Source organism: Labrus bergylta, chromosome 1 (assembly GCF_963930695.1).
Source record: "Labrus bergylta chromosome 1, fLabBer1.1, whole genome shotgun sequence".
Lineage (NCBI taxonomy): Eukaryota > Metazoa > Chordata > Actinopteri > Labriformes > Labridae > Labrus > Labrus bergylta.
The window spans coordinates 22,738,699-22,764,764 of NC_089195.1; the positions used below are offsets into that span (position 1 = coordinate 22,738,699).

At 38.5% G+C, this 26,066-nt stretch overlaps 1 protein-coding gene across 3 annotated transcripts in view; it reads left to right on the plus strand.

The window, feature by feature from the left end:
* lrba (LPS-responsive vesicle trafficking, beach and anchor containing) overlaps positions 1-26,066 on the plus strand; it is a 188,254-nt gene that overhangs the window by 8,245 nt on the left and 153,943 nt on the right. For all 3 annotated transcript variants that reach the window (XM_065956897.1, XM_065956901.1, XM_020628906.3), the window contains exons 2-8: positions 16,083-16,314; positions 18,171-18,271; positions 18,893-18,988; positions 20,693-20,814; positions 21,642-21,768; positions 22,476-22,595; positions 25,345-25,491. In XM_065956897.1, the coding sequence (XP_065812969.1) occupies positions 16,083-16,314; positions 18,171-18,271; positions 18,893-18,988; positions 20,693-20,814; positions 21,642-21,768; positions 22,476-22,595; positions 25,345-25,491 (945 nt within the window). The remainder of the gene's footprint in view (positions 1-16,082; positions 16,315-18,170; positions 18,272-18,892; positions 18,989-20,692; positions 20,815-21,641; positions 21,769-22,475; positions 22,596-25,344; positions 25,492-26,066) is intronic.

Sequence of the window (26,066 nt, forward strand, 5' to 3'; positions counted from 1 at the left end):
AATTATTAATTGGCTTGCTTTTGGTGCACTTATTTGTAGACAAATGGATTTCGTACTTTTATTTGTAGAATAATTGGTTTCTGTTTACAGTTGGTAAACATGGCAACAGAATAAAGACGTCTTCCAGGTCAATGTTTTAACAGAGAGAAATTCAATGTTTACTTGAATTTCTGGTTTTAAAGCTGTTAGAGTAAATATCAATTATTCTGTGGCCATAATCCTTTGAAAACAGGTTCAAATATATCTAAATATAATCTGTGGCCTTTTCTCCTTATTGGCTTTCTGTAAAGTAATGCCATATTGTTATAACAAGCAGCAGATCCAATTCCCCATTCAAAGCACTTATCTTCACCTTCACATGGTTACACACGGCTGAGTGTTAAGAGATGGATAAACCAGTCACACGTCATTTCTCATCTGTCATTGCATCAGCCTGTTTTTAGGAAACAAGGCCAGAATGGAATCTACTTTTTGGCCTATATCTCTCCTGTAATTGTTTCTTGTATAAACAGTGCCAGCTCACAAAGGCACATTAACAAAGAGCTATGTCTGAGGACACTGAGAAAACAGGAACTGTTGGTGGAGACTGTCCAAGTGAGTAAAGTCTGGTCACAGGGTCAGAAAGAAACCACTCCATTTAAGTTTGTTTGTAAGTAGACTTTTTCTGTACCATTCACACACTGGCTAAGGTCAGGTCACCAGTTAAGAGAAGCACTATTTCTTACACTTTGTACAAGTGCTTTAATTGAAGAGAGTGCTTATAAAAGTGATGACAGTAAGGTCTTTATATCATCCTTTCGGAAACACTGATTAGAAAGAAATGATTATTCTGACAAAGATACCTCAAGGACAGATTTTTTTTTTTTTTTAAATGGCCAAAGATACAAAACTATCTTATCTATCTAGTGACAGAGAGGGAAGGTTAGAAAACACTTCCTTTGTATAATCCAATTGAACCTTTCCTTTGGGACAGTCTGTGTCTTACAGTGAGAATTATATGGATTCTCAGTGGCTGTCTTCTTAAATTTTGAGGTAAATCATTTATCTAGGATCCTCTCTTGAGATTAAAAACTCAGCTAAAATGTCTAAATAATCCTATTGACGGACAATGAGAGATAACAGGACTTTGCAGGGGTTTAAGAAGGCTTAATTGGCACTTTCATACGTTTGGTGAGTGGAGCTTTTTCTTTTATGGGCGCTTTTTCATGAGTGCTGATCAGCCGGCATTGCTTTTCTATTTGATTTATTACCTGCTGTGTGGATAGAAAATCTCCCACCAGTGGTTGTATGCTACAAAAAGAACAACCTCTAGAGTATCATGAATGCCCTGCTCTGCTGCAGCCAAACTGTGACCAAAACCAAATGTGAGGAGCTTTAAGGGTTTATGAAGCGGTGTCAAATTAATATTGATGCCTCTGTTGAACTATAAAAGCAAGACAGTCCACCAGCGAGCATCTTTCCAGTTTTTTTTTTGTTACGCCTGTTATTCACTTTCACCTGGTTGGATTTTAACAAGTGATTTACTACACTGAGATCAAAAGAGCCTTTGTTAACATTTTCACAGAGAGTAGAAAGCCTGTAAGCGTGGAAGGAGAAAGTAAGAGGAGATTATTTTTAAAGAAAATGTTTTACATGCGTGAAGTACAAGAATCAGCAAACCGATAAGACGGGCTGTTTTGTCCACAGGGGATTCCAAAATCAACACATGGGAGGAGCTTTCATTTTGACATAATCTAACAAATTCAAACTTTAATTGACATGATCTCGTCTAGTGCGGCTTTATCTTAACGCACGAATGCACATTGTACATGTGTACTAATTATACCTCACTTGGATTTTGAATTATCCCTCCCTCTGCACACCTATTGGTATTTAAGCTGCCTATTCAAGACGATGTAGGAGGTTAAACAAGGACATCTCAGGCATGCTGAATTTTATTTCCACTCACAACTCTTCACTGAATGAGTAGTACGCCTTCGAAGACTTGTTGTTCCTTTAGTTCATTCAGTATATACCCCAGAGTCTCCTCCCAACTAATACTCTGCTCCAAAGGGAGCTGTCTCCTGGCAGCGTTACCTTCTTTAACGTCTTCACTGACTGCCTGGAGTATTTTTTTGACTTTGTAAGCCAATCATTGATATCATAGTCTTATAATTCCATATGTATATTTGTAGTTTAGCAAAAAAAAATTTTTATATTCTTAAGTTATAAGGACTAAGTTCTAAATTAACATTTGCCGAAAGCCTAAATATTCTTACTCTAGAGCTCCTTTAATTTCCATTATAGTATTGATGTTGTGCCATCCTTTTTTGGCTGTGCTACTGATGTTAAGCCAACTCATTTAAGCTATTTTCACACACTACTGTTTTTAATGAAGTTTTGTGGACAGCCTGCCCCTGAGAAGTTCCTGAGTAGCCTATTCACATAAGTCTCTCTAAGCTTTAAGATGCAGGGAAAATCTGAGTCCATCCCTTCAATGACAGTTTTTGCCTTTTTCCGTGCGAGATCACACAGGTCGCGCACTGGTTGTCTCATATAAATGTCATCACTTATACCCGCTCACTTGTGATGAATTGTCCAGAATTTCACATCAAAATTTTGGGGAGTAGTTTTTTTTTGTTGTTGTGTCAAAACACCTTTTATTATTTGACAAGTCTGTCTGATTTCTTTGGGGCAATGGGCTTGCAGACCTGAAAGCTGCTAACTACTTATTTCAACGGATGTTGCAATGGATGTTTCTTTTTCTTTGCTAAGTGGTTACTTTCATTTTAGAATTTAGTGCACAGGGCGCTGAGCAATGAAAACGCTGAAGTAAATTTTGTACAGAAAATGGACATAGAAAACAGCGCTACTGGACCCTTAAGTAGCATCTGCAATGTTACTGTGTGCTGCTTTTTTTGTCATGCACAACTGTTAATAAAGTCTTTTGGATTTGAACTGTTGGTTGGATGTAAACACTTTGAAGACATAACTTCAGGCTCGGGATGTGTAAAGATAGATTTTTTTTTTTTTTTTTTTTTAACCATTATTTTCTACATTTAATCGACTTAATATCTTATAGACAATAAAAATTCTTGTAGATTGCATCCCTGTATAAATTAATTGATATAACATGCACTGTTGTTTAAAATTCATATTATTCATTACGTCACACACAAACACACACCATGCAAACACTATGACTAATGTCCCCTTGTGCCAGAAGTGTGGTAATATTGACATGCTGGAACACTAAAGCAGAGCTGTTGGCTACCAGGAGGCAGTATTAACCTCCTGGCCTGCTATCTTCTCTTCACAGTAGGGGGTGTAATGATATGCTAATGCTGCTTGCCTGCTGGCCAAGACTCACTGTTGGCTGAGGAAGGAGGTGTGAATATTAATAAAATGAAAGGCTGCTACTGTTCTGAAAGAAGTATTACGTTGAAGCCTTAAGGTGCCGAATCACCTTGGTCCCTGTGGGGGAGATTTGTGAAGGGAAACACAATGTCTCTCTAAATCTGATCAACAGAGTTTAACAGGTTAAATGCCAAGTGGATAATTCTCAACACAAGTGTCTACATTTTCTTAAACCTTTTCCCCTGTTCTTTGATGAATTAATATGTTTTACACTTTATGGTTTAAAACACCCATAGATATCATAGAAAAAGTTTGGAGTAGATAATTAAATGGCTTATTGCAATGGAACTGGAAATCTAGCATGTGGGACATTGTCTTATGAAGCATGACCCCCCCCCCCCAAAAAAAATAAATAAATAATAATAATCTTTTTAATTCAGGGATTTGCCCATCATTCAGTAAGATTCACTTTATGGTATGGGAAAAATAAGCAAGATTTAACTTAATATTTCTTTGTTTTTTTAGCTATTAGTTCATCCCTTTTTCAATAATGTACAAGGGGTAGTAGGCACATAAATTAAATATATGAACCCATAAAAGTGCATAATATGACCCCTCTAAAGACAGGACACGACAGTGCCTATTGATTGATGGTAAAGATAAGGTATCATGTCCGAAAGCTTTTATACCTTTTTAAGTGTGCTGCGTCAAACTACTGGAAAAAATAGTAAAAGTAAAGCCAACTAAATGCTGCTGTGCTTTTTAATAAGATATTCTTTAGCAGTGCATGGTGCTGAAATGAGACAAGCAAGAGATGAAAAGTAAAATGACTTGATGATTCTATTTCTTCTTCTATCTTCAATAGATCTCAGACTTGTAAATTTGTTGTTGCACTGAAGTTATGGCGAATAAACGCTGACATTTATTTTCATTTATTGTGTTTTATCACAAGAGAAGAATAATCCACACAGAAATGTGAATAGAGTAGAGGCCCTGTGTCTTTTCTTCACTCATTGTTTGAGCTCTCCAGAGAACAGTGCTGCTGACCGTTGTATGCTTCCTCTCCCCTTGACCTCTTTTTACTCTTTGCATCAGCAGCTTGTGTGTCAAGGTCTGCCATCCAACCTGTAGGGTTTAAAGGGAACAGTCTATGCTTTATATATAACGGTAAATAGGAATGCAGCCCATTAACAAATACAGCACAATCAAATATATAACACAATATGAACTGTTTGACATGCAATAGTTCTTATAAAATCTGTGCCTTTCAACAACTGATGCTTCCCGCTGTAGTTCAATGTCTCAGCATCTTGTAAAACCACAAACTGAAACTCCACTTCCTGAGTGCTGTGATATTGCTGTGAGCCTCTATAATCAAACTCATTTCAAAATAACATCTAGCATCCTGCTTCTTTTTTACCCTGTCAGCTTCGTTTGGACTTGATTTAATGTCACCCTGAAGTTACTTATCAAGATCTTAAACTGTTCTAAAGAAATTGCATTTGTAATATTGCCCCTATAAATAGATTTTGAATGACTTTTATTATCAAACTGGCTATTTTGAAATGGCAACAGAGTTTTTTGCCAAATGGTTTTCAGATTTAACGAAGTTATACAAAAATGATGAGGCTTATTCACTTTATTTTTTAGCTTAGTACATTTGAAATTATGTGACATTTGTCCGTTGACTTTCTATGAACAATGTGCTTCTTTCTTTTTTTAAACATAGTTACTGTTGAATTCATGAGGATATCCACTTTTTATGTTGAATTCTCAAAATTATATTAAATTCTTATTAACAATAAACTTCTTTCCTGCAGTCCAACAGATAAGTTCCAAAAGGTTTGCTTTATATATATTACAATTGAAAGGATCCGTCATAGTTTTTGTGAAATATCTTTTTTTTAAATGGTTAAAATTATAGTTTAAAAAGTATAGAATATTGTTGCCAGCCGCGTTAGACACTGCATACATTTGACATTAAACCCAAAGAGACCAGCCTGAAGACGAGAAATAATTAACTTGAGTGGCCAAACTGTTCACTTTGGTTTACACATGAATGAATATTGAAGGAAAGATCAGGTGTCTAAGATTATCCTCCAAATAGTTTGCTGTAATTTTTTATTCCTCTGCTGGAACTGTTTAATTAACTTATTAATAAAGCAGCAATATGTAACTCTGACTCCTAGTCCTTCAAATGGGTACTGCAGTTCAAATTCAATACATTAAAGGGAGCTGTCTCCCCCGACCTCCCTAGAGTTGATGTGCACACAGGTTGCCATGCAGCGGACACTGAAGCTTCAGTGTTTAATCTGCATCAGTCCTTTTCTGCCTTCTAACCTCTCTCCAGTCTTCAAAAGCATCTCCAATTTTTGTCCTAGTTTTATCACATTTCTGGTCATGGAGCTTATTGGAAAAGGCTTTTTAGGTCAGGTAGAATCTGTTACATCCGACCGACGCTTGCCCCCTTTCATCGCTGCAACAACTGTTGGTTTGCTGTTTCCGTGGCAAACCGAGGGGCGTCCAAAATGGCCGTGTGGGGGTGCGTTAAATCCGCCTACTTTCTCTGGTCAAAACAAATACAGCCAATTCCAGCCTGGAATCGAAACTTAGGGGGAGGACATACTGGCTGCTCCATTGTTTTCAGAGAAGCCAGTATTTCAACATTCCAACATTTCTCGTGATGTCGGATGCTATAGTATTTTATTATTTAATTCAGTAGATATCTCTCAAACTGTCCAGTGACATTGCACTACAGTCTGCACTATGACTTTGACAAGCAACCATCATAAGATCATCATCACCACCTAGTTTATTTTTATTTTCTCCTCGTACCAGTCTGTGCTTCAGGACAAGGAAGTTGAGGAAAGGTCGAGGAAGGTGGGGGAGTGAGCACAACCTAAAATTGATGAGCTTGTTTTTGGTATAAGGCTGAGTAAAAGGCCATGCAATCCACACCCAGATATTTGATTGTCTGACAGAACCACAGAGTAGGTCCATTTCTCCATTCAGGAAGAAAATATGTTTTTTCATTATTAAAGATGGTATTTGTTTAAATACATGACAACTATCAAATAGTTGCTTTCCTTTTATAACCAAGAGATCCAAACTAAATGTGTTTCCATGATGATGACACAGTTCTTTCATCTGGGCTGTAATCAGGAACTGAGAGTTTCTATGCTCCTGATATACATGACACAGCTGATGCTCTGGTTTACTGTTTTTCATTCCTCCTTATGATGGGCTGTGTTTAAGTCTTAACCATGTCCATAATTCTCCATGCCTCCGTCTAGGTAAAGTTAGTTAGTAAGGTGCTCTTGTGGTATCCTTTAGTGTTGTAGGCAATAAGCAGAATGTGACATTATTAATATATATTATTTATTGAAAATATAAGATTGGCATGTAGTAAAGGGAACAGCATTTGGTTGAAATGTCTCTGTGTACATCCACATTTCTTTTCCAACCATTTGCATTTGCTTTTAAAAACATCTGATCTGAATAAGCCACCATATATCAGGTTTTTTGATCAGAGTATATTTGATTAAACCACTTGAGGCTTACATTTGTAATGTATTTTCTGTCACTCAGTACAATGCCATTCACACATTCCCCTCAGCTATTATGACATTTACTCCCTCTATAATAATAATAAAAATCAACTGGAATGCAAGATATCCATGTGGTACCAACAAAATGCTGCCATTTTAATATTATAAAACAAGTTGATCAATGCACCCTATCGTACAGAATAATGATACTGCTCTTTAATAATCCACATACACTTTTGTATCCCGTCTTTTGAGATGTCAAAAGAATGAAGCAATAACCCATAAACATCCACTGTCACAACATGTCGCAGGAGATTGCCATCAAACATCTCAAGCACCATCGGACAGACAGCGCCTGGTCACAGGACATTTAAAGTAAATGTTAAAAGATTGATAGTGTTCATGCTGGAAGATCACTGAGGTTATCAATGTAGCATCTGACATTAGAGATGTTTTGTTGAATTATGGCAAAGTTATTCAAGTTCAACTGCAAAAGGTTTGGCATCACAGGAACAAATATCACAACTCAAAAACATCCGAATACATGACCTTGTGTCTTCTTACTTTAAGGCCAATCATGTTTCCGTACCTGTACAAATCATTGAAATCTTACATATGATGTAACAAAATACTATATGGAGTAGTTGTAGGGAAAGGCAAATGTTTTGTACACCATTGTTTTTAGTACATTGTGTGATTTCTATGAAATATACTCAAAAGGTTACATTGCATTAACTTTTATTCAGATCATTGAGTGTCTATGTATTTAAGTTACACTCTCCACACCTTTTACTGTGAAGTGACTAATAAAGGGTGGGTCCTTCATGTTGAAATACTCATTTTCCCTCCTCTGTGCATGAAGACAGTCTGAAACTCCTCACTAATGTTTGTCTTTTCCCTTCTTCACCTCCCTGATCCAGCTGCTATTTTTAACATGTTGCACCGGAGCCATCCTTCCTTTTTACTGCCACTATTCAAATAGTAGACGCACCGCTGTGTCTGACTGTGACATTCTTTGTTTACCTCGTGATCAAATCTCCTCGTTCAGTCTGTGCCATCTAATAGAGTAAAGTTATTCCACCACATGAATTTTGTTAATACTGGACATCTTATTCCAGACGGACTGCACATAAAGATTTTCTGAAGCAGAAAGCTGTGAAGTCAATAGATCACATTAGAGTTTTCATTTTATTTAAAACATTTCATTCCAGAGGCAGATGACTTCACTCGCTCAGAATTTGTTATGGGAAAACTACAAGATTGCCTTAAAGCTTGGACTCTGATGTGTAATGACCATTTCCTGACCAGCCTTTTCCTTTTGTTGACAATAGCAGCAGCCACCATGAAACTGAAGCTAGATTGCCAGACAGACAGTGTTAGAGTGGTCTGTGAGACACTTCCTATAGAATGCTTTGCTACTAATTTATCTGTGATATGTTGGAAATGGTCAAAAGCAGCCTGCTTCTTTGGAAAAAGGATTTATGTAGCTACATGTGTGAACTCACTGAACAATTTGTTAGCCCTTGTGTGTTAAAGGCTGTGAGGATTGGATAGTTTAGGAATACTTTAAGTCATGTTGTATCCTTGTGTGTTACCTTTTGGTTCCTGCATGTTGTAGCAGTCCTGTGTTCTCAGACAATAAACAGATCAAGAAAATAAAATTATGTGTTGATGACACTTAGGAAGGCATTATCACACTAAATGTAGTCTCAACATGACTGCCAGCCATTGTTGAAAGAAAAGTCGCCGCTTTGAAGATATTCTTGGAAATCCAGATATTAAAATATCCTGTCCACTTTCTCCTCTCAGTCTGTCACAGTTTGTCTCTAAGGAGAGGAGGCATTGTGCCACTGATGGTGAGAAAAAAGTAAAAGCACTTTTAGACAATCAATCTCCTCATTTAAACTGAACAAATTTCATAATATTGAGTAGAAACCAGTTAGCATTTTGAGCTGCTTCATCACCATGTTTTAATTGTCAGTGTTAGCTACATACTCAAAAGCAGTATTTGGTGCCACTTCTGTAAAAATATTCACAATGTGTTTTTCTTTGTTAAATAACAGCTTTACACAATGAGTGAGGGGAGTCAGGTAAATCCTCATTGAAGCAGTGTGGTACATGGTCACTGCGTGCATAATTTTCACCACTTTACCTTCTGGCCTCGTTCTGAACAGAGTGGAGTGGCATACTCTTCTCTCACGAGGTTCATTTGATGTTCTGTGAATACATTTAACAACAGACCCTAACAACAAAAAACTAGATCTCATAACGAAAAAAAAAACTGATGTTGATGCACGGTTTTTCTTCCAGGCTTTATTCTTGTAGTCTGTGTGAGTTTCAGAGCTGCAGAGACATGTTACACTTAACAACATACTTTTAATGTCATAACAGTTCACCATGACATGTGCCAGTGTTTCCCTTATTTTTTTTTCTTTTGCTAATTCAAAGAGGATGTCAGATGACTTCAGAGTATCATGCATCTATGACCTAGCTACGTCTATAAAATGTAAGCAGCAACACATTCTTGTGAGGCCTTACCAATGAAGTGAAACATTACTGAATCACCATTATCAGGGAACATTGATATCTTTTAACTGAGTCTACCTCTTGTTTTATTTCATTCAGCTGTAGTCCGATGTTTTAATTGCAGTCTTTGACTTCCTCTTCTCTGGTACACTGCGTTTATGTTCACTCGATGTTAATGGACTTCCTTTACTGCTGGTAAATAATTGGCTGGTAGAGGGAGATTTCTGCAGCCAATCATTTGCCAGATTTTATGACCTTTAATACAACCTGCAGTGTATCGTTACAGTGCACTTTAAGAGCTGGTTGAATTGAATTTCAATTCAGGAATGAGAGAGAGCCCAGTGTTGGTAGAAATTCAACATTTATCAGAACTATGAATCAGCATCAGCTCAAGAGACTTGTAACCCATTTGACTGCATTGAAATCAGTTCTGTTGTTAAAGTACCTGTGAACTGCATTCCACTTTGACATGTGAGGAAAATCAAATATTTCTTGCGTTGAGGAAGAACACCATACACACTGCAAGATTGAAAGACATCATTCATAACAGACCTTACATTTCAAATGAGCTGCCCACAAACAGTCATTTGTCATACTTGTATATTCTAAATGTTGCTTCCACTTCATGTGAAGCGTCGCTAACTTGCATTTCTCCTCTCCATTTCCTCTCATCTCCCCCATCAGAAGCTCATTCCCTCACATCAGCACAAGCACTACAGGGATTTGAGAGGCACAGATTATTTGTTTGACCTCCCTGTCTTCTGATGACATGTCAGCATCTCACATTAGCAGCAAAGAGTGCAGAATTATAAGATGTTGTCATTTCACAGATCATGTTTCGGTCACTGGGATGGATGTTTCGGTTTGGGTGGTGTGGAGAGGAGAGGCTCTTGTGGGAGAGTAAATAAAAACTGCCTTTGGTTTGACAAGATAGCTCGTTAAAAGAGATCCGGTTTGAAGAGCTGTTGGAAAAAGTAGGCCAGTGGTGTTTGCTGAGAGAGCATGGTCACTCTGACAGTCTTTTTGATGAGTTGATTTCAAATGGGAGAAAAAGCCTGAGCAAAGCGAGGTTGTTTTAACACAGACGCAGGAATTAACGGGTGAATTTAATTTAGTCGACAATGGCACACACAGACCCATACATGGTATTATAACAAGTTTTAAAGAGAGGTAGAAAAAAAGTAAAATCAAGTGCATTCAGTATTCAGTGTGATAGCACCTTTGCTTATTTCATACCTTACAAAGATAAACATTGAAATGTTCTGCATCATGAGTAATATTGCACGTAAAATGCCACCAGGAATTATTTTGTTATGCACACTGTGTATTATGATACATAAAATGTTATACCTGCTGAGTATTATTGTGCATTAAATGTCAATGTATTATAAATACCATTGCACATGTTTCGCAGCCTATGTATTATTAGAAACTGTTTTCAAACCTTGATGTGCCGGTCTAAAGGGCCCTGAGACATCTTCCTGTTACGTTAAGCATAAGAACATTGAACCATCAGATCTTTCACAATATAATACTGAAAATTTTGTATGTGATTTTTGGATAAAAAATAAATAAAAATCAGGAGACAGGATTTGATACAAACATGGATTCTGTGTAAAACGACAAAAAGACATAGGAACTGTACATTCAAGCTTCAAGTCAAACACCAATCATTCACATCTTCCCATAGACTCATCTTGATGTCTGTCACTTCCAAACTGACGGATGTCAAGACTTCTCAGGTGAGAGATCTTGATATATAGGCAATCTGAAAATTAAGAACTATGTTAGACATGAAAGATTTGTAACCTCATTCTTCTCTCCTTCTACTGCTCTGTCTGGTACTCCTGCAGGCAAACGACTTGACATTCAGATGATTTCACTCACAGAATGAATTACAGTTTGACACGGGAGAGAGCTGAAGGATGAAGAACATCAACATGGACACACACACACACACACACACACACACACACACACACACACACACACACACACACACACACACAATAGAGAGAGGGTGTTATCCCGCTGCAGTCGGGGCCTGGCAGCATCATTGTTTCGGCTTGTTACTTTTAGGTGGGTAATTTTCTCCCCTTTTGGTCCAAGATAGCAATCATGTGTTATTTTCTGTCAGCGTCACATAACTAGACATGATTAAGTATACATTGTTTAATGACGTTTTAAATAAATCCCTACCTGCCCTATTATTAATCGTTAATCTCTACTCGGTGCCAAAATGTTGTCTTTCCATTGTTCGTTTTAAATTCTTTAAAAATAAAGATTTGATCTACAACACGTGAAATTCTTAGTAGGGTTTCCATGATATTGTTCAATTTTCAAGAATATCTTAAACACCTAAAAGCCAAGAAAAATGTGGATCCATTTATGTTATCCATTGTTATTTATATAAATAAACTTGTGAGAATATGTAGCTAACACAATTAAGCTATCTTATCCCTCTGGTGTTTGTAACCAGTTAGGATAGAGAGAGGGTCTGACAAGGGTTCCTGTGTGTCCTCTGAAGTCCACATGGCTGTTACATACACACCCATAGAACCCCCTCTCTGTTTAAACTCAGGTTTTGAGGGATTTCTAGTGGTATGGAGAAATGAGAGCATAATGAGTGGCAGGCGACAAGACATGAGTGCTTTGTCTGCAGCAGAATAAGCAGAAACCTTTACAGCAAACATCAAGGTCTATCCAGCAAATTAGTTTCTTTCAGGCTTTACTGTATTGTCTCCTTTTTATATGACAACTTTTCCACCTCAGGAGAAAAATAAGTGTTCGCTCAATAGTTTACTATCCTATGATCCTGCTATAGGATAAAAATTGAGCTCTGGTAACAGATATACTGTAGGTCCTGGTTGTGTTGCACCATTTCTCCCTGCCATCCTCCACCGCAGCAGCTCTCCATGGAGATTGTATAGAAGCCTGTTTGTGCTTTTGTGTTTCGGCCCAGTGGCTGCTTGGTTGCTCAGCCATGATTAATTCAGGCAGGCCTCGGGGGGGGGAAACAGCCAGGCCAGGTTACCCACTCAGGGATCTGGTGTCTAACTGCCATAAAGACACTGGCTTTATGGCAGCTTTAGCCACAGAGCTCACCTTGGCTGCAGCTGAGACTGAAGCTGGCAACATTTCACACTTGCACCTGAAATATAGCAATGTATATGATTGAATTGAACAGTTTCAGAAATATAAATACTTGAAACCCCTTAGCCATACTTTAATAGACACAGCTATTGCATTTTGTTTTGAACTGATATTAATGTTCAAGGCACCCCAGTTGACAAATGATTGCATTATTCAATCTGAATGTGAAGGATATCATTGTTTTCTTAATGTGTTTTGGAATCCCTAACAGCACAGTGATAACCAGCTGCTGTGTGCTTTCATACCAGGAGTACACCTGTAGTCATGCTCGGCTGGCACATTTGTTGTCTGCGGCAAAGGGGTACATGGTTTCAAGGTTTGGAAGCTGCTTAAAATGAAATATATTGAAATCCTTTTTGAAGTCCATGAACTCATTTCTGTTTCAGAGTTAGCTATTGATTCAGGCGCTTTCATTGATCCCTGTCCTCCTTACTCTAGATTTCACCTTTAAAAGGTAAACATGTGAGGTGAAGGTTTTACCTCTTATTGATTATGTGGATATATTGGCCTGGCAAAGACAAAAACAAGATCAAGATCAAACAAGATTTTTGTAGCAAAATACATTTCAAGTCAGTTTAGCTATCAGTGTTTTACAAATATTTCAACATTGAAATGGGGAATTTCGGGGTACGCTGCTCCTGCAGCCGGGAATCTCCTGCAGCATGATCTGTGTCTGGGTGAGCTGGTCTCTTTAAATCTTTTTAAAAGTAGATTGAAGGTGTTGGAGGAAGATGCTTCAGGTGGTAGATGCTTTGAATAATTACTTTCCTTCTCTTTGACTCTGGACATGTTGATCTGTGTCTGTAATTGCTCTGTATTTTATGTCTGTAACTTGTTTATTGTGCTGCTGCCCCTCTTGGCCAGGATGAGGTTTTACTGGTTAAATAATACAAAAGTTGGACATGCGGAAATTATTTCTTATCTCACAGTGCTAAAATTGTAGTTAGAAACGTATTTTTAATTTAACAGCATTAATATTAAATTGATAAACAGAATGACAAACAAAGCACATCACAGTGGGCCCTTTTTATCTCTCAAACATTTAAAAAAGCTAAAGTATCTACTTTTTAAAAAGAATAAAAAAGAATATTTGACAAATCCTCAACTTTGAGCACAATTCAAGAGACATTTTCAATAACACCACTAAGTATTTGCTTCTGACAATGACAGAATCTTATTATTTAGGATAATAAAATTAGGATGTCTGCACGTGTGTGTGTGTGTGTGTGTGTGTGTGTGACTGCAGTGTGGCACCATGCTCATATTTGTTCTCTGTCCCCTCTGTCAGCTGACTCTGATGGATGGATGACTCGCCCACATTGTCAGGCCCATAAATCAACTGTTACTGTGTCAAAATGGCACCAGACAGCCATTAACGGCAGACCCGGCTGTGATCTGAAGCACCCACCTCGCAAGTTGAAACGCTCTGTGCTGCAGAGAGCGGTGTGATTTATCAGTGAATGCAAAGAGACCAAATGGAAGACAGACAGGAATTACACTGGCGAAAAAAAAAATACACTTTGAGAATCCAGCAGTAGATGTGAAGGCTCACCAAATACAATAAAAGGACTTTCAAATAAATGAGATTGGACAAACCAAAGCTATTGGGACACCTGATTCTTGAAACACACTTAGCTGTTGAAATTGTTGAACGTTTTTTTTAGATGTAGTGAGATGAACACCGAAGAACTGCTTTTAAAAAATCCCACTCACCTCCTTTGTTCTCTGCTGGCAACTCCAGCCTCAGATATGTCAAATCCTTGGCACATCAATGCAAAATGTAAAATACATGGCTAAGTACCAGCATGGGTAAGGGTGAATCATGGGTTTTTATGCCGTCTAATCTGCACTGATTTAAAACATTTTGATTTGAATTATCCAATGAATAAAGTCAATTATAATGAAACAATTTTTTGTTGTTAGAGCTTCCCTTGCTTTTTTATGTCTTAATTGAAAAATAATGTATGGCTATCTTTGTAAAAACATCATCCTTGTGTCCTCTGCACTATTGACCATCATAAATAGCAAACATCACATTGCCATCTGGGGCCTGTTGAATGGGTTATAATAATCAGAATGTGGATTTAAAAATGATGTTTGTACCTGGATTAGAAGTTCACACAGTGAGCAGCATTGCTGTCATGGAGAAAAAAAAAGAAGAGACAATTACGGTACTCAAATATTGCTCAATATATTTTGGCTTTAAAATCATTGTATGCGTAAATGCTTTGAGTTCAATTATACATTTTACATAATTTACACTTTTCAAAACAAAACTTTATGAAGGTTAAGGATAAAGGACAAATCTATATGTACGGTGATTAAGTGATACATAGTGTGACTGTTTTAATGTTGATAACTGACATGGAAAAAAGACAGATGTGTGAGACAAGGTTAAAGGGACAATAGGCTAGGTGTGTGTCAGTGTTATCGTCTGTCTTTAAGGATGTTTCAGCACTATCATTACCCCTGCTTTTCCCAGCTTCTCTATCTTTTACCCAACGCACATACACACAAGCCGAGTGACCTCACTCAATTTCAGGGGGACAGTTTCCATTCCCTGCACCACATCATGTTGTTTACACATCCAGTGTGTCTGACTGCCGAATGTGACTATCACACATAATTCCTGTCCAGTCAAACCTCCCTAAACATGACAGCCTCACACACAATATTAATTTGACACCAGCAGTGTTATTTTCCTTATCTTTTTCTATTAGGCAGGGTTCAATACTAAAAATGTCATCACAACTATTAAGGGGTGACAAACTATGACATTTATGGTTTATTCAATTTATTTCCAGACACAAAGAGCATTACTCCTGTGCCATACAACAGGCGAAGTACCTCAACAGCTCCTATAGAGGCTTTAGTATAAGATCCACACTAAGGCTTACTTTCTCTCTTTATATTTTATATTTTATATTTATTACACACACACACACACACACACACACACACACATAAACATGAAAGTGCTCTTTCTCAGTGTTTTCTCTTGTATGTGGAATATGAGAGTTGATTTCAGCCCAGGTCTGTCTTCCAGGCTATGTCACATGTTGTTAGTATTTCAGAGCCTCCTACAGGAACAAAAAACCTCTAAACACGCTTCTCACTGTTCGTGTCTGCCTAGATGTCTCAGTTAGTTTCACTGACATGGCTCCTTGTTTTTTCTTCTTTTGTGCCCTGGGTTTATCCCGGTGAATAAAAGGCTATCTGTAAACAGTTGAATCTGCTGTCAGACACGCAGATCAACTGGCAGAGACCCTTGTTTCCCCCCCTGACCTTTAATCCACTCAGCTTGCAGCAGCTCGGGTGCATGTTTAATCATCTGTTTAGGAGTGTGCACACATTGGAATGTCAATACATTTGGAGGATTATTGAAGATCTTTTTGATAAAATGTTTTTCTCCTTTCGCCAAGAAGAGTCCATTGCAGTTTTTTGTTTGTTGTTTACTTTGATTTACTCCATAAATGACTGAAACTGAACACTTTCTCTCTCATTCCATGCTTCCTCCAGCTGGTCGGCGGCCAGTTTGACCTGGAGATGAACTTCATCATCCAAGAACCCGAGAGCATCGTGTGCATGGTGGAGCTGCTAGATAAGTGCGAGCCCACGTGTCAGGCCGAGGTCTGGAGCATCTTCACCGCCATCCTGAAGAAGAGCGTCCGCAACCTGCAGGCATGCACGGACGTTGTGCTCATCCAGCAAGTGCTCGAGCGGATATCCACTACGGACAGCATGATTGCAGGTACTAAAAATACACCTTGTTGGAAAAAAGTGCCCTGTATTTATGTGTTTGCTAATTGGGGTGTAAAAAAAAAAAAAAAGAAGCAATTTAAACTATGTTCCATCATTATGATCATCTGAAGCTGTTAATTTTCATTTTGCTTTTATAAAGTTTTGGAAAATGAAATTAAAAAAAAGCACCACTGAACTGTGATCATTGAGCAAGACAAGAATCCATTTCACCTCTAGAAGAAATGCTTTGCTGACTCTCTGACCTCTGTGAGCAGGCAGAAAGTTGAACCCAGATTGCAGTATCAGAACTTTCCTCCCTCTTGGTATCATCCAGCATTGGTGCTCACACGGTTATACTGCAGTCATGTACACTCTCCCCCGAGTCTAGTCTGAAGCCCATCTGCAAATTAGTTCGTATTAATCCTGCAGTGTCCGGCTCAGTGAACTTTTCCCCGATAGTACAGTGCTGGCCTACAGGGTTTGTGCGGTCAAGCAGGGATGATATGGCCCAGCAGTAACTAGGCAGCCCAGAGCAATGGATGTAGCTGTATTTCACTACACTACAAATCCTTGTCTCATAATGTGGTTTGAAACTACTGAAGTAGTCTTACGTAACTTTTTTTTTTTTTACGTTGTTTGACATTTTCAGATTAAAGTCTCTCTTCATCTTGTCATAATATCCTGAAAAAATGATAATGAAGGACAGGACCAAGCAGCTGTGCTTTAATACGACTAAAGTAGAATAAGACCCGCCACATGTAACTGCCACTCATACTTAAATTAGGAAGATTAAATCAGCGGCTAGTGTATGTGCACACTAGTCACAGATCTGTTATGTCATACCTCATCATTAGTCAGTAATCAGTCATAAAAGAAGCTGCACTGAAGCCGGGACTCCAAGCATCTTTTCTACTCTAAGTCTGCCGTTTGCTTTTACTCAGGTCTGGCTTACCTTACTGTCCTTTTTAATATATCTTAGCTGATTAACATGGGAGCGGTACCATTCAGATGATCAAAATAGGGATTATTATAAGAATAATTAGGTTAGATTAAAAAAGATGAATAAAAAAGACCACATGATATAGGAGAGGAAATTGCTGGTCACCTCACAATACAGAATACGATACTGTTGTGATCGATATGTGGCCCAAAACAATAACATCACAATACTGTGATTCTTCAATAAAAGATATATTTCAAGACAACTGTATCAAAATACATCATGATATCTATTGAAGTACTACAATCTGGTGACAGTTTTACCCATTATCATGCTTTTTTTGTGGGCTTTTTATGCCTTTGTTGTCGAGATATGACAGTGGATAGAGTTAGAAATCAGGGACAGGTTGGATCTGAACCTGGGCCGCCCGCTTGGAGGACACATGGGGCGCGCTCACTAAACCCTAAGCTACTAGCGCGCCCCCCCATGTTTAATCTTGTAGCTTCTTTTCACCACTATCTGACATTATCCCGCTGCCTTCTTCTTATTTGGACAGTTATCTTCCGTTCTCATTACCATCATTCATGCCATGAGCAGTAGCACAATCCTGATGAGTCATGAAGTAGTGATACAGAGGGTCAAATCTGTTCAGAGCATTGTATAGTTTTAGGTAAAATATATATCAGTATATCAATATTTGGCACCTGTGATATGATAATTGTATCACACGAGTCCGGACCACGATATATATATAGTATATAACCTTATCAGTATTTTGTCCCACCCCTTAAATTAAAGGTCTTTTAGTCAAACTTTAAGTTCATCTTTATGTATTGTCATTATTTCTGTTTTCACATACAATTCTGAATCTTGTTGTTTTCTATATCAAACTTATTTTTGCTGCTCTGTGTGTGTGTTTCTTGCAGACCTCCTGGTGGACATGTTGGGCGTGCTCGCCAGCTACAGCATCACAGTGAAAGAGCTGAAGCTTTTCTTCAGCAAGCTGCAAGGGGAAAAAGGCCAGTGGGTGAGTCAAAGTCATGCCACAGCGATCATTCTTGGTTGTCTGAGACCAGCATGAGGAATGTGTCAGCAACAATGTTACTGCTTCCAACGCACAGGCCAGCGCTCTAGTCACATAGACAACATAAATCAAACTACTACTGCTTCTTGGATCTAGAGCAGCAGCAGCCCACATTCAGTAGATAAGGAAGGAAATAGGGCAAGTCTTATTTATGCCTCTAAATTACAAGTCACCTTTTTTTTTTTCAAGCAACTCTTGCCAAAGCTCCTCTCTTAATCTCATACTTGTGAAATATCTGGGGAGACAAAGTGGATGGAAAAAGATTAACTACAAGCTTGTTGAAAATTGTGATCCATCATCTGATTTCTGTTTTGTAAACGTGTTTCATGGGGGTATTTTGCAGGGAACTATGTTTCTTCACAATAATCAGTATTTTATGGAATCAAATTTAGGTAGTGATTTCTTTTTAGTTTGCAACTGAATACATTTTCTTTTGTAGTAGGAGCTACAAATATGTAAGTGTGTGTACTGAGGGTTCATAGACCTTACTGTCCGTGTATGTGTATGCACTTCAACACAACATGTCTGAGATGGTCCTTGCTTGTTTTTGTGTTCTTTCCGCAGCCTCGTCATGCAGTGAAGCTTCTGTCAGTTCTGAAGTACATGGCTCACAGAAGTGGCCCAGACTCCTTCTTCAGCTTTCCAGGGAAAAATGCAGCTGTGAGTATGCCACATGATGTGCAGCGGTGCACCTAGAAAGAAAATTGCAAGGGAAATGGGAGCTAAAATAAGAATAAATAACACAAGAGATAAAATAGAAGGTAATGGTATATTAAAATGGTTTATGAAGGAGTAAAGTGAACAATACAAGACAAATACAGATGTGCTATGCAGTAAACAACAACTTCAAGTGACATGTTTTGATTAATAGCAGCGAGTTATGTAAACAACAGTGAAAGAATATAACATCTTAACACGGTATAGTATGGAACAATACAGTATAATATGGGATATGCAACAATGTGTATTCTAAATAACAATGAAGTAACAAAAAAGTAAACTATCTAACATGAATATACATGCACACTCATACTGAAGAAATATGCTACTGTACAAATCAGGAGCAGGATGGTTATAATACTGTGGGTGTTAATAAATGGTTAGTCACCAGACTGTAGAACTCTATGTCTTCCTCCTGAAACTTAAAATAAAATGTCTTATTTTCATCTTACAAAGGGAAATCATAGCACTTCTGATATTAAATGATTATCTCTCTTGAGTCCTTTCATTTTGTTTCTGTTAGCCGTTCATTTGTCCTGTAATCAATAGGCATCAGAAAATAACAGAGTCTTCAATTACCCTCCTCGAGCCTCACATGCCATTGGACTCTCGCTGTGTCAAAGAGCATGATTTGAAATGAAACTGTTTGTGTAAGCATTGTACTGAGTCTACATATTGTGTCTAAATATATCACATGGTGGCCGATGCCCACTAGCTCTATGAAAATCCTGCTTTGAGAATGTTAGTTGCAACTGTCATTTGCATTAGTTTATTCAAAACCTCTTTATCCTTGTTCTTTGTTGTTAGTACCATAAAACATTAGACTACTTCTTTTTTTTTTTTTCTGTAAATGATTGTGTTAATGTAAGCCTCGCACACACTTTATTCACTTTGCTAAATAGTGAGTATAGCTTATCCCAAATACATTTGTATATGAATACAATTTCAATGTGTTAAGTATCATGCTCATTGCGTAGCATATCCCTTTTTATGATCATTTCTTCTTACCTTTATACTAAATGACTCATTGATCATTCACTAGTTGTAAAGAATAAATATATCACGATCTGATGGATGTGAATGCTAATATTTTTTCTGTGTATAAAAGGACGAGGCAAATAGTTATTTGAAGCATCAAGTTGGATGAACTTTTCATTACCCTAAGTAGGAATATTACTGGTCCTCATATGTTCATAGAGTGTGTGTGTATGTGTGTGGCTGTCAGCTCCTGCAACCCTCCATTGCCATGGTGATGGTCCTTTATGAGTCCACCGTGCCATTTGGGTCTGATTTTGTTGATTTGAACTCTGTTAGTATTTGTCTGTGTCAGCCAGCAGTGGGTTGGAAATGTGCACTCACACCTTGCGTTTTTGTGTTGCCCTGCTAATGAGAAAGAAGAAAGGCCTGGATAGACACACAGGGACACTCAAACACACACAAGCACTATTAAGACTAATGGTTATATACATTTTCCGTTTTGCCAAATCCATTAAAAAAAAAAACCATGACATGAATTTCTCTACTTTAAGAATAACCTTTAGTATCAAACCACATTTTGATTTGCTCTATGGGTCTTTTCATTTCTCAGCTAGTGGAGACCCCATCTCATATCCTCTTCTGTTTGCTTCTGTTCCCCCCTGTCAGGCTATAGCTCTGCCTCCTATAGCAAAATGGCCGTACCAGAATGGGTTTACGTTCCACACGTGGCTCCGCATGGATCCCCTCAACAACATCAATGTAGACAAAGACAAGCCTTACCTATACTGGTATGTAACAATTCATTCATTTTAAGCAGTTAGCTCAAAATGTTGTCCTTCGTGTTGCATTCAAATGTTTAATGAATATAAAGGAGCTACAGTGTCATTTAGAACACAAAGTACAGACTGCAGAAGTCGTAAATATGTCGAAGTACTTAATGAACATTTCCATGTACAAATAATACAAAGAGAAGGGAATGTTATCAACGTTGGTGTTACACTGATGCATAGAGCACAATAAGATCCGTCCCTCGTATGTCTTAGATGAATGTATTTGAATCCCTAAAATGTGCTGTAGAAGAGCAGCCTCCAGCCTCACATATGAGATAACAGTCACTATTCCCCCTCCTTCATCTCTCCAGCCTCCTCATCATCATAAGCCTCCCCTCTGTGGAGCGCATAAGTCAAGCCTTCTGATCATCTTCTTTTCAACCAGTAATTAATTTTCTGTCAAAAATCTAATTTATACAACAGGGATCTGTAGGGGAATCTGTGAAAATGATAACCAGGCTGTACAGCCGACGAGCTGCTTGAAAGAATCTTGAATAAAAGCTCCTCTTCAGCCCAGTGCCCTTTTAAAACAAGATTAATTCACTAAATCACACAGTGGGGCCAGGTCTTGCCAGGATATGGAGAATGATGGGTAGAGTCTGTGAAGTTGAGAAATGATTGTTTGCTATCTTTATCCTTATGAGCCTCCTTTTGAAGTGTTTATTTGATAAATTGGACACTGACTACCCCTCTGTTGCCCTTGAATGTAGTCATTAAAAAAAGCGTGAAGCTTCACTCAGGAACTAAGGCTGTTTGTTTGTGTCTCCCTGTAATTTTCGTTTCAGTTTCCGCACCAGTAAAGGCATGGGTTACTCTGCACACTTTGTGGGCGGCTGTTTGATAGTGACCTCATTAAAATCCAAGGGGAAAGGATTCCAGCACTGCGTGAAGTACGACTTCAAACCACAAAAGGTACCAAGCAAAACACAGGCAGAGGTTTGATTACATGGGTGAAGCAAATATCACGAGTATAAAAAGACTTATCCCAGAAATATCTGTAAATAGATCACAGATATGTCAGCCAACACGCTATCAATCACACGCACACACAGATCCACACATGCAAAACATGAGACCTTCCTGTAGGAAAGAACTGTCACGTCGTACCTGACTCTTGGGAGAAGCAAAACTGGAATAAGGAGGAATTAGGGCGACAGGAGAGAGGGATTATCCAATACTCTCAGTCCCCCTGCAGGCACAGCACACTCAGGGGGCCACTGGGGCTGAGAAAGATGCTCAGCCTGTGGACAAAATGAAAAAATCCTCCTCTTCCCCCTGGGCATGAAGGCACCACCTTATGTCAATAAAACTCACGAGAACTCGGAACTTAGTTTAGTTGTTTTTTTTTACTCTATTTTTAATGCCTGTTCATCTTTGTCCAGAGGAAACCATAATAACTGATTCCATTGTGATAACACTGGTAACGTATTTGAGGAGAAAATGGGAAACCTGAGCAGGTGGGATTTTTGCTCGAGGGCACAGGAACATGATGGGATCAGCGTAATTGAGTAGGCAGGATTCTCAACTCATGCTGACTTATATCTTGTTTTGTGTGATTGATACTCCACATATACAGAAATAGATTTTCATTGTGAGAGTGTGCTTCTTTTTTGCCGCAGTGGTACATGGTGACTCTCGTTCACGTCTACAACCGCTGGAAAAACAGCGAGATTAGCTGCTATGTGAACGGGGAGCTGGCTTCCTTTGGAGACATCGCCTGGTTTGTCAACACCAGTGACGTAAGTAGCAACTATTTGAACTGCAGAACCATCGAGGTTCCTGAATTATAACTTCATATGTATGAATACATTCTCTTTGATGATAGTGTGACTACTTGAAAATGACACCACTCTAATATGTGTTCACTAAGTATGAAGGTGCTATCAGCAGCTTTGTAGAGTAAAGGCTGGAAAAGCAGAAAGTTACTGCATCACATAATAGTTCAGGACATGCCCCCTTAATACAAATTTTTTTTATTTTTTATCTGATAAACATCTAACAACATCTAACGTGTTAAAATTCAGAGCGTCAGTTTGTACCTGACGCTAGGAGACGGACGCCACTGCTGCTGACAGACAGGAAGTCACAAACATGACCATGAAAGGCTTCATTATCTCTGTTTTTAAACTCCGGCCTTATTTATATTTTTTATTTCTTTTGTGCACCTGCTGCGCCATACTGTCTACCTGAGTATGTTGTGTGATGCCTCAATCATTTTTCCACAAATCTTATAAATCTTAACAAGAATTATAGTGGAAATAATTTGTCCATCATCATTGTGACTCCACACACTAGGAAAATGACACGTCTCAACACAGGTTCAGTGGAAATAACTAGTAACAACATATAGTTTTTAACTCGACTCCATTTGTATCCATTTCAGAGTTCAGTCAAAACGAAATATTACTTTTACTTTTTTAAAAGGTGATTAGGTGAATAGGTGATTTCGGACCGCAGGAACTTTTTCATAGATCTAGGAACTGTTGGAGCCCTCCCCAATTTGTATTGATTACCCACCACAGGAACTAAGAACTATTTTAGTTCCTGAACCTCGTTTAGAGGAACCTTTTTAGCTCCTGCTTCAGAGTAGGTACCATGGCGGTGTGAATGCAGACAGAAAAAAGTTCCCATGGTGTGTAGTTCTCAGAGAACTCCCTAGTGGATAGTTCCTCCTTAGTGAAAAGTCCCCAGAACACCTATTATAAAGGCAAACCTGATTTAAAAAGATGGGGCTTGCAGTTTGAGCCATACAGCTGACAGGCTGTCTGTGTGGACAGAAAATTAATGCGAGCTGGCGGAAGTTCATCGAGGTAGCCGACTCCAAAAGTCAGAGGTTAGGAAGTGTGAGCCAGGCGTTGCATAGAGCCAGGCTTGCTGTTTTCCTGTCTCCAGCTTTTGTACTTAGCTAAGCTATCTGGCTGCCCCATTAAGTTTAATGTTTCCCTTACAGACACAAGAGTGGTTTTGATTGCTCATGTAACACTTGGCAAGACAGTAAATAAAAATATTTACCCAAAAAGTCAAACTGCTCTTCTATGTAGGCCGTTCTTATGAATTAATGTGTTATGTGGCATTTTACAAACTATAAATATAACTGCATGATGCCCTCTGGCAAGCTTAAATATTTGGAGTAGTAGAAATAGTTGTTTATTTATTGACGTGTCATGCACCAAAAGGATGCCCAGCCTGCTTGGGCTCACATGGCACTAGAAAACAAAAGAGAGCAGAGACAAAAACAATGAGAGAAAAAGGACAACTACATTGCTGCATATGTCAGACAATTGCAAACCAAATATCTGGCCGCCGATATATTAGAGCATTGGCACTTGTTAAGTTCTGGCAATAACTTTACTAAATCAAACATAAGTGTCCTCCTACGCTGTTGTAAGACATGTAACACAAGCTGAGCAAGCAGATACGCTACTGAAGTGTAGCTTCATAAAACTTAGAAAACAAATCACATGTACAATTCCAACTGCTGTCTAGAATAAGGTCAGTCCATGTTACAGATTTTCTGCTGATAATATTATACATTTCAGAATTAGATATTGCAGCAGGAGCATGTACCAAACACTGAACAGCAGACATTCTCCCCATATATATACACTCATACTGTGTGTGTGTGTGTGTGTGTGTGTGTGTGTGTGTGTGTGTGTGTGTGTGTGTGTGTGTGTGTGTGTGTGTGTGTGTGTGTGTGTGTGTGTGTGTGTGTGTGTGTGTGTGTGTGTGTGTGTGTGTGTGTGTGTGTGTGTGTGTGTGTGTGTGTGTGTGTGTGTGTGTGTGTGTGTGTGTGTGTGTGTGTGTGTGTGTGTGTGTGTGTGTGTGTGTGTGTGTGTGTGTGTGTGTGTGTGTGTGTGTGTGTGTGTGTGTGTGTGTGTGTGTGTGTGTGTGTAAATAAATAAATAATCTGAGTCCTTGTTGTCAGAGGGGGGTTGAAACCATTCTCTCCACTTTAAGCATCTTATAGTACAGTTAAAAAAACAGCTACATATACACACCCTTCTCCTCACGCACATCACTGTATGAACTCTGTCACACTCTCCAGGATTACTTTCTGTCATGCGAGCTTCTAAAATCAAATTTGTTGTGGAATGAAAATGCCTCCGCAGTGCGTTGTAATCCTCCAGATGTGTCAGACTGTCACCAGGCAAATTAGCTACTTGATTGAGATGTGGCCTCATCCTCCTCAACATTTGTGCTCTGCCTCACTGACCATGACCAGACGAAGATCAGTCTTTATCTTGTTAGCTACAGTGTGCTTATAGTTGACGTTTTGTATTGCAATTTAGTGGTAACATTATATGCATTTCCCTCTGTTTTTTTTCTGGCTATTTTTGGTCTTGTCTGTGCTTTTTATTCTCTCTCTAAAATCCCTATTTCCTCCACCCTCCCTTCCTTCTATCCACCTTTAACTGTCTATTTCTTTGCCTTTGTTGGCTTCTCTAATCTTACTTCTACATCTTCTTACCTGCGTCTCTCCTGCTGCAGACGTTTGACAAGTGTTTCCTTGGATCGTCGGAGACAGCAGATGCCAACCGTGTGTTCTGTGGACAGATGGGGGCTGTTTACCTGTTTGGAGAGAGTCTCAGTGCTGCTCAGATACTGGCTATCTATCAGCTGGGTCCAGGTTACCAGGTTTGAATGCATAAAGTACTTGATGATACATTTAGAGTTGTTTCAATGACAGTGTTTTTATTCTCGTATGCTTAGGAGACATTGCCTTGACTATTGGGAATAAACTCAATACTGCCTGCATACCATTGCTTTAAACATTTTTTACACTATCATAATTTAACAGCTTGAGGCAAGACTTAAAACCTCACTTTTATGTGATTTGATTGCCATCTTTGTTTTTTTTAATTTGTCGATTGAAAAAATACTGCTAACTGAGCTAATGCTAACAGCAGCTCAGCTCATGGCCCCCTTCTGATGTCACATAAACCCTGATTTTTAACATAAACATGTCTTTTTTTCTAAATTTCTTATTCAAATTTATTGTTAATTTTCACAAAAAGAAATCAACAGTAGTAAATTTTCTAAAGGGGGCTCATAAAAGGTTTGGTCACAGTGAACTGGCTTGTGTATTTGCCAACACCTGATACCGCAGTTTTAGTACCACAACAGCTGAAGCTCCAGACTAAAGAAGAACTTGCATACTGTAGTTCAATGGTGCTTTATCGTGATTAAAATAAATGTCCATGTCAGTCAGT